Below are 23,055 nucleotides of genomic sequence, written 5' to 3' on the forward strand. Positions count from 1 at the left end.
TAGTGATATAAACTTAAAATATATACTTTTTAGTACTTCTTAAGATCTATCTTTTTTTGAAAATGTAAACTTGTAATTACATGCATTTCGACAATGAATTATTAACATTGAAAACTTTTTCTATCATGAATTTATGAATATAAAGAATATTTGCCTTTTTGATTTGTTTAATTAATTTTATTCCTTCATTTTAAACAAATTGTTACTGATTTTATTCATCCTCACTAAACAAGTTATATTGATTTTTTTTTATAAGCTCTCAACCCGACCCGACCTGCGAACCCAACTGACCCAACCCGCCCGTTTTGCAACATCTACCTGCCCCGATCCACGTGCCGGTGAGTTCGCTCTTCTTCCTCATCTCCTCTTCTCTTCCATTTCCGACCTCTTCTACTCCGTCACTCTCAAACCCAAGCCCGGACCCAATTAACTTTTTTTAATCATATTTTGTGTGGGTGGTGGTGGGTTGTGCTTGTCCTTGGTGGTGGTGGCTAGTGGCTGACTTGAGCTTTGCAACTGCAAGTGAGTGATGGCCCGCAGACTCTATTCCCGTCTTTTCCATTTCCATTCGTAGCATCCGTCTGTTTCTCCAAGGTCTCATTCTGATAATTACATAGAAATAATACGTATTAGCTTTCCTTTCTTTTAGTTTCTTTGTCATTTCTGTTTATAATCTTTGTTTACAAAACCTAAGAAACCCAACTTGGCTCTTTCTTTCAGGTTATATATCCTTTCTGGAAGCGCCTCAAGATATCCCTTTAATTTGGGGTTTTTCTTGGCATTTCAAGGTTACTATTCCTCTTTTAAAAGTTCTATTTTTCACGGCTTCTGGGTTTTCCGTTGTCACTGTTTTTGAATGATTTTCATTGTGTGTGAAAAACCCATTAAGAGGTTTATGATTGTTGGTGAAAATCATGGCTGAAAGCTTGTGATGTTATGACATGTAGTCTATATATTTGTGCTAAGTCCTTATAGAAGAACATTAGTTTGATTATTTGAAAGGTACCCATTTCAAGACTTCCATTTGGGGGGTTTTGTGAGGTTCTACAGAGCAAACAAAACTATAATGGTTGATGAAATTGCTGAGGAGGTCTTCAAATAGATATATGTCTTGGAGTAATGGGGTTTGACTGGCTGTCACTACAGCTCTCTGGTTTTGGTTTGTTAGCATTATAGAATATAAGTAGACTCTTAAGTGTAGAGTTTTGTTTTGCTTTTTAAATAAGTACCAATAGTTAAGATATGTCATTAGAAGCTAATATGCCGTTTGATTTTGATTTCTTAAGAATTTAGGAACTTAATGCCCCACTGGTTAACATTGGACTTTAGGTCATTGTCATCAACAACTAGACCAAATTTATGATTCTTCTCTACTAATAACAGATGCGTGATAAGATGGATCCCATATATTTTTTTGACCTACAACTTATATGAAGGGGTTCTTGTAGTTTTCTTGTTCTAAATCACGGTTGCAACAAGGATTTAGTTTTCACATTGTCTGCTGTTGTTCTTCCTCTGGTATGCTAAATTCATCCACAATATATTAAATATTTTGCAGCATCACGAGCTTATGCTCGAGGTGGGCTCAAACATTATGATCTTTTTGGCAATGGAAAGCTGGGTGATGAAGATTTCAGAAAAACATGGAAGAAAGAGATGGATGAAGATAGTTCTCTGTGGACAGGGAGTGAAGATGAAAGAGATGATGAAAGAGATCCTAAAAGTCGTCTTGAAGAAGAAATTCGGAGAGTGAGACAGCAGGCAAGAGAACATTCTGACCTAATTGATGCCGATGACAGTGATGAATTAAGAAGTATATGGTCTGGAAGTGATAAGGAGAAGACGTTGTGGACTGGTAGTGAGGATGACGACGATGACGATATTCCTACAGAAGCCTACCCAAATGAAAGTAGTGATAAGTACATAGACAAATTGTTTGAGTTTGAAGAAATGCCTAAATATCGAACAATCTCTGAATTATTGAAAGCTGAAAATGAACCAAAAGAATTGTCCCCAAGAAAGCAAGCTAGGAAAATTGCAGTTGAAAATGCCTTGAAAAAATTGAAGACAGGTCCAGATGGGCGTTACTCCAATGTGTGGGAGGTCATGAGTGATATAGATATTCTTTTGTTTGATGATGTTACCATCTCCTAGTTGAGATTCTGGGTTTGAGTTGGTTTCTAGATTTCTATTGCATGAACTATTTCTGCAACATAGTTCTTAATTAATTACGGAAAATAAAAATACTTAGACAAAATAAAATGGGCTGTAATTATGTGGATGAAATTTAGAATTCCTAATCAGATTATTCTTTGCTTGGTTGAACTTTGAAGATGAATAGAACCAAGAAATGTTCACACAAGTTGTCGTTGTTTAAACAACACAACACGTATTCCTACAATACTTTATTTTTTGCATAAGTAGGATATTGTTTTTCCTTTTTGGTCTGTGTGGTTATTATTTATTATTGTTACTATTAAATCTATGAATTATACTTGTTACTCTGGTTTGCTAATACGTATCTTTTTTTTTATAGGTCATGGAAACCTCCACTAATGAACCCTCATCTCTCACTTCTTTACTCTTCTCTCGTGCTTGGTCTGTCTGTCTGTCTCTCTCTCTCTGTCAGTTTATTTCCTGTCGACAACTCTGAAACAACAATTTCTCCAGCGTCTTCCTCATTTTACAATGTGTTTTACTTTTACCACACACAAAAATCGCTTTCTTTCCTTCCTGTCTCTATTACTATGTTGGTACACTATGTATATCAAGTTGAGGTATAGTTAAATATTTATTTTCTATGTATATTTAAAAATTTCCAGGCTTAATTCTTCTGTTTGGGTATTGAGTTTATGGTCTGCAATTTCTTGCATTTGTAGTTGTTGCCGTTGTCTATGGAGAGAAAAATATGACCAGTCTTTCTCAGACACTAGTGCCAGTGTTCTTTCTCACATGTAAATGCTCATCATTTCTGTAGTTGGATAGGTGTAGTGGGACACCCGCCTGTTGGTCATCATATTGGATAATGAACGATCATGCTCATAAATTGGCAAACCTTCTGAAATGTATCCATATGCTCCTAGTTCATAGCCTCCTAAGGGAACAAAACCAGCTTCATTGCCAAGAGAATTCGCATGGTCATGCATTGGTATCATTTTGTTTTGAAATCTTTCATGATTGCCAATTATGAGTCCATCCCCACCCAAATCTAGATTTTGCATTTCTGCCATCAAATTGTGATTGAATTCAGCTGTCACAGTCTTGGCCCCTCTACTCTGATTAAACACCATTCAGATCTTCAATCATCATCTCCTCTACCAAAGGTGGGGAATATGTGCTGATTTTGGGAGGGATTAAGGCCATTGATCAGATATTGGGTTTGGTTCTGGTTCTTGGCATGATTGAATAATTCGGCTTGTTTCTTGTTGTAACTTACAACAAGAAACAAGCCGAATTATTCAATCATGCCAACACTTGTAACTTGGAGACCAAATCTCTGCATGTTTACCAGTTCTAACCAGCATATTGATCAAAACAGCAGAACCCACACTACCTGTGACAGTGTCCTTCTGCATCTATGCTTACCTAGGAACCAAACCCAATAGCCAAATTATGGAATCATCTCTTTATCTTTCTGTCAATAAAAATTATGGTAGCTTTCCTTTTAAGCATTAACAATTGACTCTCAGTTTTGTTTTGCAAAAGATTATGGATTTCCCATTATGCAAATTAGATCTCTTGAATATTAGTTTCTTTAACTTTGTAAAAGATTATGGATTTCCCATTCTGCAAATTAGATCTCCTGAATATTAGTTTCTTTAACTACTTTCACTGACATAAATGCAGATAACATTTATAAATCTGTAGAAAACAAATATGTCAGTGTGTTTTTCTTTATTCATAAAACTAAACATAATCACTGTTATGTTGAGAAACAAATTAATGTGTTCTACATTTGATTTAGTACAGCTTGTCTGTGTCTTATTTGCATTATTTACAATTACTAAATTGTACAGCATAGGTTGCAATTAATCTCGACTCTTTAAATTTAGAACCAGATTACTATGGCTCAAAGCCACTACTATTTTATGTCCTAAACAAGAATTTTCGAGAGTGATTAATCCCAAAACCTTCAGCTACCTTTCACATAATAATAAACTACTTTGCAGCATTTTACAAACTATGCTGAAAAGTACAATTGATGAAATGTACTTTGAAGAAGATGATAATGTCTCTCTATATCTTCATAAAAAAAATCGAACCATGACGTCTCTGTTAGTCTCATCCTTGCACATTGTTTAACTATGCAGTTTGCTGCTGACCCAAGTTGTAACTGACACCTGCAACACAAGACATGGATCATGGTTTTGAGGACAGAAGCCCATTGTATGGATGGATTGTAACTCTCTATTGGAAAGTTCTACAATTGATAGAATGATAGTTATGGTGTAAATGCATAGAAAGATTCAAAATCTTCTTTTGTATTTCCAAGTTGGCTCCAAGCCATGAACTATGTAATATCATTTAAAAGTGCATTTGGATTGAGTGATTTTTGGGAGAATGGAAAATCTGGAAGAGAAAAGATAATTTTTGGTTGTTTGGTAGAGAGAAAATGGGAGTTGATTCTGGTAGGGCATGGGTATTTCCCAGAGCCCACAAAAAAAAAAAAAAAAACAATTCCTCCCAAATCTGAGAGAAAACAAGTGAGAAGAGATGTGCAAGTGGGAAATGACATAAGTACCCCATTTGTTGTTCATGCTACTACCATTTGCTGAAACGTACACTGTTATTTACGGTTCTTTATATATATATAGATTCTTTTTAGTTGATAAATTCTTTTGTATGGAGGCAGAAAAAGGTTGTAATTATTCACTACAAAAAAAAAAAGGAGCTATAGCCGCATTTTTAAAACGTGGCTATAGCTCCAAAAAACGTGGCTATAGCACCATTTGGTCTATAGCCGCGTTTTTTTAGGCCACGTTTTTAACCGTGGCCTAAAATGCGTAACTATAGGCCTATGGCCACGTTTTTTGTAGCCGTGGCTATAGGCAGACCAATGGCCACGCTTTTAGAAACGTGGCTACAAGACATTCTGTAGCCACGGTTTCAGAACCGCGGCCATAGCCACAATCTATAGCCACGTTTACAACGTGGCTATAGGGCAATTGGTAACTTGCCCTGAAGCAAGATTAGCCGCGTTTAAACCGCGGCCATAGACTTTTTAAAACGCGGCCATAGAACATGGCTATGGCCGCGGTTCTGAAACCGTGGCTACAGTATGTGCTTTAGCCACGTTTGTAAAAACGTGGCCATTGCCCATTACTATGGCCGCGTTTTAAAAACGCGGCTATAAGCCCTGTAGCGTTTTTTGAATTTTTCTATAGCCGCGTTTTAAAAACGCGGCTATAGACTTTTTTTTTTATAAATCTGTACACATTCAGATGCAGCAACAAACGCTGCTATAAATTATAGAAATGCTACTATAAAAAACCTGTCACATACACAATTCAACACAATTCAACCTGTCACATACACAATTCCAACTTCTTATTCCCGTAAAATTCCAACACATGCATCAAAATAACAATCTCAAATCTGTCACAATCTCAATCAAGCTTTAAAGACTATGGAAAATTATCAACCTTCAAGGAATATGCAGTTGAATACAGGCTCTTGTCTACATAAATAAGCATCAACATATGATTTTTCAACCATCCTCAACTACAAACATTACATAGATGCTTCTAGGGGTTCCTTCCATCTCCAAGCTCTTGTCTACATGTGAATACCCTCGTTGCCTTCCAGGTAGAATACAGTTTATGTTTCAATGGCGCTACAAAAATATAATGGCAGCAGTTAGACAAGATTTGCAACTTTTTACCCACTTTTTCGTAGTAAATAGTAAAAATTCATAACTTCTCAGTTGTCATACACTCAAAAGCAATAATACTTTCATATCATTCCCTATGCATGTCTCTTCCTAAACAATGTGACAAGTATAAACTTCACTCATCACTCTTAAACTAGCCCACTCGAAAAGCAATACAAATTCCTTTGAATACCAAAGGTCAAATTCTTTCTAAACAACAACAAAAACAAATCTTTTAAAAGTGACGTCATACCTGCAACTTGCGAAGGTACTGAGGCTGACCATATCCTGTCTTAATGGTCCTAGTGCGCTCCAAAAGCCTGTCAGCAAAGGTAGGAATTGCCATTATCAACACGAGCGATAATGGAAACTTTCCTATACAACAAAATTACAGAAATTGAACCAGCAAAAAGTACTAAAATAACAATATAGAAAACAAATCAAACCACAAATTATGAAATGGTATTGTTCAAATTTCAAACTTACAATGAGAATGCATGGCTTCACTATTTAATCCTCTTGGTCTTCTATGTTGTTAAAGCATCAATGTAGTTGTCTATATATACAAAAGATACAACTACAAGGCCGTGTGTGCACAAAAAATATTGGCCATCTTTGAATGGCATGATTGACATGTGTATAATATCAAAATAATAATAATGTCTACCATACTCCTTTATGAACAGCCAAAATATTGTCACTCTATAGATAATACAATGTACAATCACAAAATATCCACGAAGAGTCTTCAATTTGATGCAGTGTTACCCTGAATACATTAAACACATTGTGTTATTTTTAAGGTAACAATTCATTGCAATAAACCACTATTTTCTTTAAATTAAACTAAACACAACATTTTTAGTACCTGGGATTGCAACTGTGAAGCAGTTATATCACTGCGTAAATCACGTACCATCTCGCCCATTACTTTCATCACCTCTGCCATTTTTTCGTTATGCCTTGCTTCTGATTGGGCAATTGCTGAGGTGAGTTCCGCCTTATGCTGCTCATGTAACTCCACGATTTGCTCCTGATGCCTCTGCTGTACCTGGGCAAGTTGGTCCCTTAAAGTTTGGTGCGAAGTTTCCAATTCAGTCATTCTATGGGCTGTTTCGATGGACGACGATGGAAGTGTGTAGCATGAACGGTTGGACCCATTTCTTCCTGATGGAGTTGGTCCAAAACCCACCCCACGAACACGTCCAGAGTGTTCTGCCCCCATCACTTGGGCAAAAGCATCATCCTTTGACCATAGGATTCCTTCGCGTCGTGATCCTTGTAGTGAGCTCCCACGTGCCAAAATTTTAGTAATTTGTTTCTGTTATCACAGAAGAACCAAATAACATAGGTCATTGTTAACTAAACAATTCACGCACAAAATACAAAAGAAATAAGTTACGATATATGACTTACGATCTTCTCCCCCACATCAGGAGTAACAGGATGCCCTTCTTTGGTGCTGTATACTTTCGCAAAAAGCACGGCACGCTCCACTGCCTGCCCAGTTTCTTTTGCCTACATATTCAACATTCTTATTACAATAGTGAAAATTTATGTTGGTGATATGAAGCGGCAATTGACAGCCAAACTTAGCAAACGGAATTTCACTCATAACATGCAGTATAATGTATACTAAAATACTAATCATTACATTATTACGTTCAAGAAGACAAGTTTTGTTATCTTTATGCGAATGCTTAGTATGAAACGGTTTTGGTCCCTATCTTTATGCATAGAAGCCAGCTTTGGTGTTGTATGTCATTGCATAGAAAAAATTGACCAACATGTAAATATACATCTATGACAACTGTTTATAGAGAAGCAAAGTGGACAGGTTAAAGAAAAAGAGTAAATATTACGCACATGTTTATATTCATTGAAATTAACTATACACTCAAGTTGTATGGTTTGTCATTGACTCAATATTAAGTAAAATGCATTCTGCACTCAAAATTACACCGTTGTAGTATAAAATCTAAGTTTTTAAATAAACTTAAATGACAATGTACACAACTCCTTCCATATACATATTCCTTAATGGTTCATCCACTTTCATACATTCTTCCAACTCAACTATGACAATCATTTTTTCAATACTCTATTTTCTTTTAATATGGTTCACTTATTCTTACTTTGTTTGTACGCAAATAGTTCACAAACATATTTTGAAAACACCAAAGTTGTATCCTTGTGTCAATACTCCTATCTTGTGCAAAGTGTAACAAATAGGTGTACTTTGATAGTACCTTCCATGCACAAGTTAAATCAGCTTAAGTTTAGATGCAACTATGAGTTTGGTAATTAATCCTGTGATAGCCGTGTTTATCAATCGAAACCACCAACTAGGCATCCTACAATTGTACCTTAAATATAGTCACACATTATCACGCTGCATTAATCACTCCTATGTGTTGTATGCATGCACCAATGTCACATATGCATGCCAATTGTATTGCAGTTGTCCACTTTCAACCTATTTAGTTTTCCACAGAGAATGTAATAAAGGAAAGCACATTCAAAGAACAACCAATCGCTAATGAAATCACTAATTAAGAATAGGAAACACCACAAGAAATGTGTATTTACGGTCATGAACAAGCAAAGAAGCCAAGTCTTCCTTACCCCAACACTGTGCTCTCATTTGCATCAACATGAAACCTCACATGGTCCTCTAACCGAACGTTTTATTATGGAATTTTACTAATGAGGCAAGCAAGGCTAACAATTCCATATTAATTCACACAAAATGCTCAAGATTCTTCTGTAAATTAGTTTCAACAAACTCTTTATATTCTTTACCTTTCAATCTACATACATGTACAATATTAAAACCCTGGGTAGTTGTTATATAATGCATTTCTTACCATATCGTCTGCAGTTTGGGCAAAACTTATAGGCCCTGATCTTGCGATCTCCTTTTGTTTACCACGACTTCTTTTGTTCATACTACTTAGTGTCTACGAACAAAATAAAAACTAAAAGAAATCAGTGTGTCCATAAACTGTACTCGGTAAATTCAAATACCACATCCTATGTATATTACCAGTAACAGATAAAATAGCAAGAAAATTTTCATACCCGCGTGTCTTTATGAAACCAATAGTCAACTAGCTGAATAAACTCCTGCTCGTCAGCCCAATCTGGTCTGCTTTGAATGACATCTGCTCTCAACGCACCATCTTTGTAGCATTTCCTTTTCAACTTGCCCCATCGATTCCTCCTCAATTCTCCCAGCTGGTGCATTGCCCAAGTCATTTGATCAGCTGGTTGGATAATTTCTGGGTCAATGATCCACCGTTTCTGCAATGCAAAAATTGAGTTAGCATAGTACAATAGTCCACCCTACTGAAAAATCCGAGACTTACCACACACACGATTATACATAACAGTTTAAAGTAGCTTAATTTGATACTACCTCAATTTCCGTCCAACTATCTACTTTGTGGCTAATCGGGACACGCGTCCAAGCAGTTGGCACAAGTGGGCAATAGACGTGGCTGAGGCAAAAGTGCCCAACCACCTTTTGAATTTTTTTCCGCTCTCCCCAATTGGTTGGCCGCGTGCATTTAACTCACATTCAATTTTCATGTTAGGTGGAAGACTCCATATTCGCGTAAGCAGCGTATTCCCACGCTTTTTACGCAAATTATTGGATGCTGGGGTTTCTTGAACTACATCATCTACACATTCAAACCACCATTACGAATGAAATTTGTAAGTGAACAATTACAGAAGTTACTGTATCTAGCTCAAGTGCTCAAGTAACATGAATATGCTCTTCCTAAATGTGAACATTTTCATACTATATTATTAGTTAATCTTTTTTTTCCCATTCGTTTTGTTAATTTACTTATTACTGAATACAATAAGTGAATTAACAAAGTTCATATTTTCAAAAATTCAAAAGAAGCAATTGACAGCCTATTGTTGTTATCTGAAGAACATAATAAAAACCATGTAAACGAACCATGGTAATAATTAAGATTAATATTAAAGGAAATTTGTACGCTAAAAGTTCAAATTGTCCCTAGACATGTAAACTACCTGGGGGTTGCGTCTCATCATCATCACTTGCATCCCCTCTTGCTTGATCAGCCGCAAAGGCGGCGTCCAGCTCCTCCTACACGCTCTGTCGTGAACGTCCATTTCCTTCGCCAACTTCAACCACTGTTAATCCACGATCCCTTCTCATTGCTGCAGCCAACAACAGCATAATGATGCGTCGAGTAATAAATATATATCAAACGTTACATTTTAAGACGTGTCCACTACCTGGGGGTTGTGTCCCATCAGCACTTGCATCGGCTCTTGCCTGCTCAGCAGTACAGCCGGCCTCCAGCTCCTCCTCCCTCGTCTGTCTCAAATGCGACGATCCTTCGCCAGCATGAACAAACTTCAATGGCCGTTTCCTTCCCATTCCTGTGTTCAACAACTTTAGAACACAAAGAAAATGTTAATTATAGACAATAATTAATTGCTTACAATGCAAGTGAAAAACACAAAGCAAAATAACTCATTTTAATATCTAACAACATATACAAGCCACATATTGAAGTTTAAAAGCTTATCTTTGCCAAACACTTTAACAACAACAAACGGAAACCCTAACACCATAGGAACATATATCAAAGTTCATAACAAATGAATTAGATGCATAATAAGTAAAAATTTAAGGAATTAACAACATTAATGTTTCATTACCAAAGAAATCAAATACTACACAGAGGCATTCCAACAAATTCATGATAGCATCCATTTTCATTAATAGCTGTAACATCCAAACACAATTTATTTTAACTTTTAACCCATTCATAAACATTCTTTTTCTCCTATATCCTCATATATTTATATGATATATAATTTCACGTGAATTAAACATGATGTATAGAATGTATTTTTCTGATTCTCTCCTAGCAGAAGTGGAACACAGTAATTAATCTCTCATAAAATCCATGCTGGTCGGTCACCAAACATACAAGCTGGACCACTCTATAACAGGTCATATAATGATTTGACTTTTGAGAAACCTCTGCATTTGCATAGGAGCCAATAAGGGTTGGTGAAAATCTAATTGATTAGTTAGAATAAAAAACATTTGAAACTGAAAAAGAAACAAACCCCTGTATTAAGTTTCTTCCTTTTTCAAAGCAAAAAAGTTTCTTCCTCTTCTTTCTTCTTCTTTTTTTTTTTTTTTTTTTTTTTTTTTTTTTTTTTTGCATGAGATTTAATCCTAGATACCTGATTTGAGGGTAAAATATAAACAAGTTTTCTCTCTAAATTACAACTATATATATATATATATATTAAATGTGAATTTTGAAAATCTAACCGTTAGATTGTATGTTCTTTATATTCTTAAGATTGCATATCAAATTTCATTCAAATTTGGTGTTATTTACTATTCAATCAATCAACTTCTTTTTTATACATAATTTTTCACCACAAAAATTTATACATGTTATTGTTAACATAACTATTAATCTTTGATTTTCTTGGAACTTTGCAAGCATGAAGGTCCATATAATAAGAACATGCAATCTAAAAATTAGATTTTCAAATTTCACATACAATAAAAAGAAATTAGAGAAGTTTAAATGGATTTTTTTTTCATATTAGTTTAAAGAGAAAAATATAATATAACATTAACATTCTATTATGTATCATCCTCAATCAAGAAAAAAAGAGTCCACTACATCGTTGTTAGCAAAAATATAGTTCATGTCACAGTTCCTAAAAAAAAAAAAAAATTCATGCCACGTGTGATGTATCGTAGCCGGCCAGGTCCTATGATTAGAGTTATTTCATGACAACGTATAAGTTGGTTCTTTTATCTCAAGTCAGTGTCATGTAATAATTCTTAGATTATCTACCAAATACAAAATTTGATTCAAAGAAAAAGTAGATAAATTATTAATGAGTGATTAAGACATCGAAAATGGAATAAAGTTTGTGGATTATATATGTCCGACATAAATACCTACCCTAACTAATATATAGAAAAAGTAGATAAATCCCCTTAGTTAATGATTCTATAAGCACCCTACAAGAATCGCTTTATAAAATGTACCATTAAAGTGACCTTGTTTGTTTAAGGGATTATGTGCCCAATCACAATAAGTCTCCAATAGAATGATTTGACATCATTTTTGTCTAGTCAACATGTCACTTAAAGATAGTTATTAAGACAACTAACGGTATTTAGTGGGTAATATAAGCCCTGCATGCCTCTGTATGTATTTGGATGCAACCTTTTACTATTAGCTTATTTATTGAGAGATTATTATCTTAGAGTTGTACTAAGAAATTTAAGACCATAAAAGGTTGTGCATAAATAAATAAACTAAAAAGACAAAAGAAAAAATTGATGACCCGTAGGCTTAACGGTCAATAAACTATTTAAATTTAGAAAGTCTTTGGAAGAAGTGCATTACAAAATACTAATTGTAATGGCCAAATGATATAGCTCTTTTAAGGGGATGCAGATGGACTTGATAAATCTTCAAATTTAACATCCCTTCTGTTTGGTAGTAGAGGCAAATGTTTTTTTCATATTTTTTTTTATATATCCACTTTTTTTATTTAATTTTTTATAATTTAATAGTTATAACAGAAGGGGAGAAGATACTTGAATCTTAAACATTTCTGTTAGAAACATCAAGAAGTACTAGCTGACTTATAAAGCTCTTATAGATATTCATTCTTAAGACAATATTTTGATAAACTAAAATAATGCCTAAAAGTTTACCTTACTAAAACCAAACACATTCAATATATGTGTGCGTAAATTTAAAATGTTAGATAACATATGAAAAATATGAACCTAAATATCTAACTCTATACAACATATCAAATATTTACCCATTTTCATACCCATTAGATAGGGATAGCATAATTGCTTAGTAACCTTTGTTTGTCTCAGTTGATATTTATTACTCTTTTCTTGCCAATGTGGTATCTATGTGACATAAAGGGTATTGAGTTCTACTACAGTCTACATCTACACCACAGACACCAGAAAATTCACAGATTTTTAAAACAGTCACTCACATAGAGCTCCACTTAGTCATTTACCCCTAGACTTAATTAAGGATTTTGGAAAACTAGGCATTGTTTGGAAATAGTTGTTTTTTCCCTGAACATCATTATTTTAAGAAAAAACTCCTATGTCCACAGATCCAAGCACCCTATCAGAATACAGATTAGACAATGAGACTGACACCTTTTTCTTATATTTTAAAGGATTTTCTATTTTCCTTACAGCTGTTACCTATAACCTAAATGTAAAAAGCCCATTCTTATCAACAAATCACTAAGACTGTTTGGTTGTTCCATGAATTTGGTAGGCCCATTTACATTTAATAAAACATTTAAAGCACAAATGACAAGTCCATAATCTTAAACTAGACCTAAACAAATACAACCATTACTATCGTGAATAAGTCATTTCCCTAATGTGTCAAAAAAGTCATTTCCCTAAAAAAAAAAAAATATATATATATATATATATATATATATATCTCTTGCATCAATTAAATAATTTTATCCAGCTTTAGGTCCAATGGGAGAGGGAAGAGAACATTCCAACAATCCAACTAGATATTTGTGATTATTGAATTACCTCATTCACAATGTTAGATTATTAAGAACCATATAAAATGTAAAGAAGCCATCAAATTTGTGGGGCAATCAAACAACCCCAAGTGTTTGGTCCTGCGAAGACAGTGACTTTCAAATTCCTGATAAGGCATAATCTACATCTAGTCTCCAAAACACCAACGTTGCAAGACACATAGCTACAATAACCAGGAAAAAGAATGGTAGAAAATAGAAAACCCTCACCTTCTTAAGATTACAATCAGAAGAAAAGCAAGCTTTTAATTAGGTTTCTTAAATTGAATTTTATTAGAATGCAATGTAACTCCTAAAATGTAGCACAAGTCTCAAGGAAATGGTGACTAGCTGTAAACAATACTCGGGAGATACCATAAAATTTTCCTGCTTGACTACAAGCTTCAACCGCAATTCCAAACATCTCAATGTTCCGTAGTATTTACAAAAGAGGACTATGAAGCAAACCAAAAGCAAGGAAAAATTGTAATTGTAGACTAGGCTTGCTAAAGCTCATATATGTTGGTAAATGGGGACACTGCTCCCTAAAGCTTATATGTTCTCTATATAGCTTGTGTCAGGAACCCAAAACAAGACCCTCCCGAGCAATATTGGTCACACGAAGGACAGCTTGTGCACTTAGAGGAGAGAGTTTTGGTTGACAAAAGTTCTCCCAAGAGCCCATATCCGGATGCTCTGACACAGTGGGCGCGAGGTTGGAGATCCAAAACGAATTGATTATTGAATATAGACCCCGATTTAAGGGTTAAACTCAGTTTTTATACTCTTTTTTTCTTTTGCAATTAAGATGTAGATGCAGTCCTAAATAAACAAATTTGAAATATGTTAATCGTTTTTAGGTTCCCAAAATTCTGGTGGCAGTGTCATGTAGTTGTTAGAGTCCAAAATTAAGATCCAAAAAATTATTATTATTTTTCTTACCCTTATTCTTTAATCATTACAATGTGGCTACATATTGTACTTCTTTTCCTAAACAAACAAAAATTAATCTTTGTTAATCAACTTTGGGTCCCCAAATTCCGGTGTCCTCTAGTGGTTAGAGACCCATAGATCCCAAACTAGGTGATTAATTATTGACTCTGAAACAAGGATTAAAGTCCAAACTTCTACCTTCTTCTTTGGTCACAAATTAACAAATAAAATCTATTAACTTCAAATCTATTTTAACTACGGATAAGCACGTTTCTAAATGTTCAAGAGGTAATGATAATGGATTGCCTCAGCAATAAGAAATTTAGGTATACAATAACATTTAGAATTGTTAAATTGACAAATTTTAATTGATGTACAATAAAAATACGTCAATGATGATCCTATAATGAAAATAATGTTACACATCATTACAATGTTATCTTAATATTCTTTTTTTAAAAGAATTGCTCTGTATATAAAAGAATAAATTGAATCCTTAAGACAACTAACGGTATAGTAAAAATTTCTAAAACCACACAAAGAGAAAAAAAAGAAAAAAGAAAAAAAAGAAATACACAGATAAAGAATTTAGCCACTAATGGCATGAGTTATAATCAAAGAGGGAAATAAATTGAAGCCTTGATCAGAAGTTGACATACCAAAATCGGTTAACCTTCTCTTTGGTGCATGGAGAAACTCTGCATATTCTTGCCCCCCTTCTGTCTTATGAAGTTGCAACACTAACGGCCTCCGCGTAACAATACCTTACAATCAAAGAACAATTAATAATATCAAAACATTCTTCCTTGTCCAACAAAAACCAAAAAATCAAAACAAAAATCAAATTTAATGATGTCTGGAAGCAGATATTAAGGACAATTTGGACGTAAAAGTCATATTTACCCAGCTGCAAAACAAACCAAAATTGATACAATCTTATAAATTTATTTTATAAGATCTTATTAGAAATCTACTAATTTATGTGTGTATGTGTATTTGAAAAACAAATGATAAAAACTATTTCTGAGTTTTTAATTTGAATCTCTCTCTCTTTCACGGGCCTATTGTTAACTGTCCTAGTAGATAGATTCGATAGCACTAACAATCTGTAATATGTGGCCTTCCATGTCCAAAATTTACATTGGGAGTAATCTTCTGTATGGTCATTATGAACCTTTATAGTTTTATATATAAATTGTTTGGGCAGGGAAGTATTAGCACATTTAGTGTAGTTTTCCTCCTTTTATACCCAAAAAAAAAATTTTTGATAAATGAAATTCATGTGTTTTGGTATTTAATATGGGAAATGATTTTGTTAATCAGCAAGCAAAAAAAAGTTCTCACCACCACTGCACATTTAGTATAAATTAGAAGAACTATGCATGTCATTTTCTACACCGATACAAACCGTCTTATTTGAATCACATCTACCATCATCAGTGTTACTGTTATTGTGAACACCATGGCCAATTCATGACAGGCAATCCACCATAACTGCCATCACTGCAGCTAACCACCAACACCACTTTAACCATCACTATTGTCACGAAACTAACAGTACCTTCATGTGAAGTTCACATACTAAATTTATTGAGAATTCTGTCGAAAGTTAAACTTGATTGCTGAAACTAGCAGAGTAATTTTGATTGTATCAATTTTGGTCAGATTTATGTGTGTATGTGTATTTGTGATAGTCTTTATTAGAAATCTACTAATTTTATTACATAAATCTTATAAACAAATCACCAATCACAAAAAAATATATTTCAAACATTTATTTATTAGGCTATTAAAGTTTGCAAATTAATCATTTTAATAGATGCATTCAACTTTTATATTTGATAATTAAAATCATAATTTTGTTATCACATAACCAAAAAAAAAAAAGAATTGATTATAGATTATATCTTACCACTTTGCCGAACACTTTGGGTAATGGGGTTGCCTCTATTCTCTTCTCATGCCATGAAGAACAATTACAGCCTACTGGTTTCTGTTATTCATTTCAAACATTCCACCATCAAAAACATATCGTGTTTAAAAAAAAAATTAACACAGAACAGGGTCTCTAAAAATTAGAAGAAGAGAGACAAAGACAAACTTGGTAAGGCCAACCAAATAAAGTGTGATGTTAAATCAAAACCTTAAAAAAAACAGAATCTAACCTAATTAGGTAAATCAGAATGTGCGCTCCAAAATATGCAAAACTAAATATTAATAAACGCCCAAATTTTATTTTAAGAAAAACCTGAGGACATTCAGAGGTCTGACACTTGGAAAAAAAAATTAGTGTTAGTCGAAACCCTAAACCTAAAATCAAAACCCTAAACCTAAAATCGAAACCCTAAACCTAAAATATATGTAAAGAAACATCTAGAAGAAGTCCTCCTATAAACGAATAGAAAAAAGAGCAGAATAATGTATTGTAAGAAATGTGTAAAAGAATTACTCATAAGCAGTATCCAGCAAGGCAGATATGGTTGGTAGCATAGTATGTGTGGGGAGTAAAAATATCTTAATAGGGATATGGGCCATTGGGCCTTGCTAAGGAAGGCCGACCTACTCTTGGGTTTAGGGCTTGTTGATACTCTAGGTCGGCCCATACGCCGAGGATCCGAGGACCGAGCCGAGGATGCTTTTCCCCTCGGACTGACACCAAAGAACCCGGGACTTCATGGTACAGGTTAGGGAATGGCACGGTCAAGACCAATGGTTAAAGGGGGTGAACCCCAGAATGCCCCAGAAGCACCGGTGTTGAAGAAATGTCAAAAATAAAGGCTGCTACTTCCACATTAAAGACCCTGCACCTACCACCCTGGCTGCATTAATGGGGAGGTGACACTTGAACAGTGGAAGGGAAACTTCTAGTTACTGTTCAAAGGCACTAAGAAAAGAAATATCTAGGCTAAGGGAGGAATTGGGGCAACACGTGTATAAAGTATTAAAAATAGGAGTATTTAAGGAGGGACCTGAAACAGAAACAGACAGAACTTTTTGTAACCTAAAAAGAAAAAAAGACATAGGGTGAGATATAATATAAGAACAGCTCTCGGCTTACGTCCGAGGAGGCCCAGTTACAATATTCCTTGTTATTTTTAATTACTTGCGATCTTTAGTTTGTCATTTAATCCTCATATACTTCTAACCTGGGTTTCAAGCTCACACCCTACAAATTCTTATTGTTTAAGGCTCATTGGGCCTGAGCCCATAACTGTTCTTGGGTCCAGGTGCAATTGTGCACTTACAATTGGCGCCGTCTGTGGGGAATCTAGTCTAGAAGTAGTAGGGATATTATGGCAGGCTTAGGCTCTCACCATGCAGAGTCACAAGGATCACAACCGGAAGATCATTTCGAACGTCTTGAACATCGTAGGGATCGTGAGGGAAGCGTCCATACAGAATATCCAGGGGCTAGCCATACTCATGGAGGGGGTAGCACTACCCACGATGAGGGCTCTAAATCCATGCAGAAGGAAATCAATCGTTTGAAGAGGAAGTTACGCCGTGCTAAACGTAAGGTTTCCCCGTCCTCATCTAGTTCTTCCTCAGAGAAGGATGGGGGACATGGCTACGGTTCAAGGTCATATTCCCCCACCAGTGCAACATCCTCTGGTGAGGAGAACGACCAGCCAATCCGCAGACGTAAGAAGCTTCGTCCTAGGGGTTTAGGCAACGATACCATGAGTAGGGCGTTGCACCAACTCTCTAAATCTCCGTTTTCACGTAGGATTGAGAGGGGGAGGCTCCCCAGGAGGTTCACCCAGCCCACGTTTACCATCTATAATGGCCGGACTGATCCGGTGGAGCACGTGAGTCACTTCAACCAAAGGATGGCAGTGCACTCACACAACGAGACTTTGATGTGTAAAGTCTTCCCCTCCAGCTTGGGACCTGTGGCTATGAGATGGTTCAACGGTCTCAAGTCGGGGTCTGTAGGCTCGTTTGGGGAACTAACTAGGGCATTTGCTTCTCGGTTCATTACTTGTAGCAGAGTCCCTCGGCCACTGGACTCATTGCTATCCATGGTCATGAAGGAAGGGGAGACACTGAAAGCATACTCCGACAGATATTGGGAGATGTTTAATGAAATAGACGGCGACTTTGATGAGGTGGCGCTAAATACCTTTAAGGTAGGCCTCCCTACTAATCACGACCTAAGAAAGTCTTTGACGAAAAAGCCCGTCCGCAGCGTACGTCGCCTTATGGATCGTATTGATGAATATAAAAGGGTAGAGGAAGACCAGCAACAGGGAAAAGGAAAGGAGAAGGTTATCCCGCAGGAGAGAAGGGATTTCAGGTCGGACAGATATCACAACAACAAGCCGAGGAGGGATTATTTCGGACAATCCAGCTCGGCAGCACCCCAAGCTGTAAATACTGTGTTCCGAGAACCAGTACATCAGTTATTAGAAAAAGTTCGTAAAGAGCCCTTCTTTAGATAGCCCGGCAAGATGGCAGGGGACCCTGCGAGAAGAAATCAAAACCTTTTTTGTCAATACCATCAGGATGTGGGCCACACTACTGAGAACTGCCGGACCCTGTGGAACCATCTAGAGCAGCTTGTCGGAGAGGGAAAGCTGAAGCAGCATTTGTGTCAACCCACTGGGCAGGTCAGTCAAGTTGGTTCAAACAACCAAAGGAACAGTTCATCTCGGCCAGCATTGGGAACAATTAATGTTATCTTCGCCGCACCTGGTAGGACCGGCTCAGGTCCCACTAGGGTCATGGCGGTTTCCCATCCGCAGGCCGAGGATGTGAGTGGTAGGCCGAAGAGATTAAAGAGCACTTTACCTGTCTTGGGTTTCTCCGAGGAGGATAAAATAGGAACTATCCAGCCCCATGACGATGCTCTTGTGGTTACCCTCAGAATAGGGAATTATGACGTGAAGAGGGTGATGATAGATCAGGGCAGCGGTGCAGATATCATGTACCCTGATCTATTTAAGGGGCTAAGGTTGGAGTTGGAAGATTTAACTCCTTATGACTCACCTCTTATTAGCTTTGAAGGGAGAGCCGTTGTACCAAAAGGACAGATCCGTTTACCCGTTCAATCCGGCACAGAAACGGTTGAAGTAGATTTCATTGTGGTTGACGCGTACTTTCCATATACAGCCATCTTAGCCAGGCTATGGCTGCACGCCCTGGGAGCCGTCTCCTCTACCTTGCACGTTAAGGTTAAATTCCCCTCGGGGGAACATGTTGAGGAAATCCTCGGCAGTCAGGTAGTGGCCAGACAATGCATCTCCGCTGCAGTACTTCGTCAGTCAGAAGTCGAGTTATCAACCTTGCCCATCCAGGAGTCATAGCAATTAACAGCTCCGGAGGCACCTGGAGCGATGACAGAAGATGAGGCTGTTTGCGAGGAGTTAGAGAAGTTTGTAATAGCAGATGATCCAGAGAGGTTCTTCCAAGTTGGCATACTTTTGCCATACCAAGAGAAGATGGAGTTGTTGGAATTTCTGAAGGACAATATAGATGTCTTTGCGTGGGACCCTTATGAGGCTCCAGGCGTAGATCCGAGCTTTATTTGTCATCGTTTAAACGTCAATCCGGCCATCGTTCCGAGGAGGTAGCCACCTCGGCGATCTTCCCGAGAACATTCTGAGGCTGTGAAGGAAGAGGTTCTTAAACTCAAAAGGGCGGGGGCTATCAAAGAAGTTTTCTACCCTGAATGGTTGGCTCATACTGTTGTCGTTAAGAAGAAAAACGGCAGGTGGAGAGTATGTGTGGACTTTACTGATCTGAACAAGGCCTGTCCTAAAGATTCTTTCCCAATGCCACGGATTGATCAACTGGTAGATGCTACTGTCGGACATCCTCGGATGAGTTTCCTGGACGCCTTTCAGGGTTACCACCAAATTCCCTTGGCGTTAGAGGATCAGGAAAAGACTGCTTTCATTACTCCAACGGGGAACTATCATTATAAGGTCATGCCATTTGGGTTAAAAAATGCTGGGGCTACTTATCAAAGAATGATGACCCGAATGTTTGAACAGCAACTGGGGAAAACCATAGAAGTATACGTGGATGATATGGTGGTAAAGAGTAAGACGGTACCTTCGCACATGACAGATTTGGCCGACACCTTCCAAATGCTGAGGAAGTATAAGTTGCGCCTTAACGCCTCCAAGTGTTCTTTTGGCGTGGGATCTGGAAAGTTCTTAGGATATATGATCACTCATAGGGGCATAGAGGTGAACCCAGTGCAGGTTAGGGCTATTCAAAATTTGCAGCCGCCTCGGAACCCAAAGGAGATTCAGAAATTGACCGGAATGATTGCTGCGTTGAACAGATTTATTTCTCGGTCAGCTGACCGGTGCCGTCCTTTCTTTCAGTTGTTGAACAAGTGGAAAGGGTTTCAGTGGACCGAGGATTGTGAGTCAGCTTTCCAACAGCTTAAGCAATATCTATCTCGGCCACCCATTTTATCTCGCCCTGAGGTGGACGAGGTTTTATTCGCTTATCTGGCCGTGGCTATTCATGCGGTGAGTCTAGTCCTTATAAGGAATGAAGATGGAGTGCAGAGGCCGATCTACTATGTTAGTAAGTCCTTGAATGAAGCCGAGGTGCGCTATTTGCCCTTGGAAAAAGCACTTCTGGCTGTAGTCCACGCCACGCGCAAACTTCCTCATTATTTCCAATCTCATACTGTGGTTGTTTTGACCCAGTTGCCGCTCAAGGCTGTGTTGCGTAGTGCTGATTATTCTGGCAGAGTGGCAAAATGGGGAACCATTTTGGGAGCCTTTGATGTTAAGTACAAGCCTCGCACCTCGGTGAAAGGTCAGGTCCTCGCTGATTTGGTGGCAGAGTTTGCTGAACCATTGTTAGAAGAAACTTCAAAGGGAGCGCACATGGGTGAAAAATCAGTTGGTGTGATCACAGCCGTATCGCCCTCGGCTTGGAAAGTTTATGTGGATGGGGCTGCTAATCATAAAGGGTCTGGCGTTGGACTTGTTCTAATGTCCCCTGAAGGAATTGTCTTTGAAAAATCTTTGAGATTGGCTTTCTCGGCTACTAATAATGAGGCCGAGTATGAAGCAGTCTTGGTAGGCATGCGAATGGTACATAAGATGGGTGGCAAGGAAATCCATGTGTTCTCGGACTCTCAATTAGTGGTCGGCCAAGTCATGGGGACCATGGAGGCTAGAGACCCCAGAATGCAAGAATATTTGGCCCAGGTTAAACGTCAGCGAGCTGAATTCGACTCATTTGCCTTAGCTCATGTCTCTAGGAGTGGAAACACTCATGCAGATTCTTTAGCTACATTGGCCACATCCTCGGCTCAAGGTCTACCAAGGGTGATTCTCGTTGAGGATCTGGTAGAACCTTCTCTTATAGCTGCTGACGCACCTCGCATCCATCTAATAAGGCCTAGTCCTAGTTGGATGGAGTCGATCATATCTTTTCTCAAAAATGACATCCTTCCCGAAGACAAAGTTGAAGCAGAAAAGGTACGTCGAAAGGCGCCGCGTTTCTGGTTGTCCGAGGACCAGAAGCTATACAAACGATCCTTTTCGGGACCGTATTTGTTGTGTGTACACCCTGAATCAACAGAATCATTACTGGAGGAATTGCATGAGGGAATTTGTGGAAGCCACACTGGAGGAAGATCCTTAGCCCATAGAGCCCTGACTCAGGGTTATTGGTGGCCCAATATGCAGAGGGAGGCTCAGGACTATGCCAGAAAATGTGATCAGTGTCAGAGGTTCGCCCCTAATATCCACCAACCTGGAGGGGTTCTTAACCCTCTCTCCAGCCCTTGGCCTTTCGCGCAATGGGGCTTGGACATTGTAGGGCCCTTTCCGAGAGCTGCTGGAAACAAAAGATGGTTGCTCGTGGGAACAGACTACTTTACTAAGTGGGTCGAGGCTGAGCCTTTGGCCAATATCCGAGATGTTGATTCCAAGAAATTTATCTGGAAAAATATTGTTACTAGATTCGGTATACCACATACACTCGTCTCGGACAATGGCGTTCAATTTGACAGCAAGGCCTTTAGGCAATACTGTGGTGAGATGGGTATTATAAATAGATACTCTACTCCAGCTTATCCTCGAGGAAATGGGCAGGCCGAGGCCGTTAACAAGGTCATAGTCAACGGGCTTAAGAAGAGGTTAGACGATGCGAAAGGCAGGTGGGTAGAAGAGCTCCCTCATGTCCTGTGGACGTATCGGACCACACCGCGTAGGTCCACTGGAGAAACTCCATTCTCTATGACTTATGGAGCCGAGGCGGTGATACCACTGGAATCCGGTTTTCCTACTCTAAAGACAAGTTCTTTTAGTCCAGAGAAAAACGAGGGACTTCTAGAGAAAGATCTTGATTTACTTGAGGAACGGCGTGAGGCAGCTATGGTCCAATTGGCGTATTATCAGCAGAAGCTAAAACGAGGGTATGATGCCCACGTGAAGCTAAGGCCACTTGCACCTGGTGATCTTGTATTAAGGAAAGTTGTAGGCACTTCTAAGAACCCAGCATGGGGTAAGCTAGGACCTAACTGGGAAGGCCCCTACCGCATTGTTTCAATAGCAGGCATAGGGTCATATAGGCTAGCTGACCTAGATGAACGAGTTGTACCACGTCCATGGAATGTAAATAATCTTAGAAGGTATTATTATTAATCAAATAAGCTTCTGTCAATT

At 37.7% G+C, this 23,055-nt stretch overlaps 1 protein-coding gene across 4 annotated transcripts; it reads left to right on the forward strand.

The window, feature by feature from the left end:
• Nucleotides 1-276: 276 nt before the first annotated feature.
• LOC142636799 (uncharacterized) lies at nt 277-3,364 on the forward strand. Of its 4 annotated transcripts, none has more exons than XR_012844396.1 (3): nt 277-594; nt 721-768; nt 2,537-3,364. XR_012844396.1 is itself a non-coding variant. In XM_075811098.1 (3 exons), the coding sequence occupies exon 3, from the start codon at nt 1,657-1,659 to the stop codon at nt 2,152-2,154; it is 498 nt and encodes a 165-aa protein (XP_075667213.1). In that variant the 5' UTR covers nt 277-594; nt 721-788; nt 1,559-1,656; the 3' UTR covers nt 2,155-2,322. The 4 variants fall into 4 exon arrangements, 3 of the variants coding, with proteins under 3 accessions (XP_075667213.1, XP_075667212.1, XP_075667214.1); XM_075811098.1 differs by lacking the exon at nt 2,537-3,364 and adding an exon at nt 1,559-2,322 and having other exon boundaries at nt 721-788; XM_075811097.1 differs by lacking the exon at nt 2,537-3,364 and adding an exon at nt 1,559-2,322.
• Nucleotides 3,365-23,055: the final 19,691 nt, after the last annotated feature.

Source organism: Castanea sativa, chromosome 5 (genome assembly GCF_040712315.1).
Source record: "Castanea sativa cultivar Marrone di Chiusa Pesio chromosome 5, ASM4071231v1".
Lineage (NCBI taxonomy): Eukaryota > Viridiplantae > Streptophyta > Magnoliopsida > Fagales > Fagaceae > Castanea > Castanea sativa.

Coding starts and splice junctions, on each gene's coding strand:
- LOC142636799 (XM_075811098.1), top strand. CDS start 1,657: ATGGATGAAGATAGTTCTCTGTGGACAGGGAGTGAAGATGAAAGAGAT.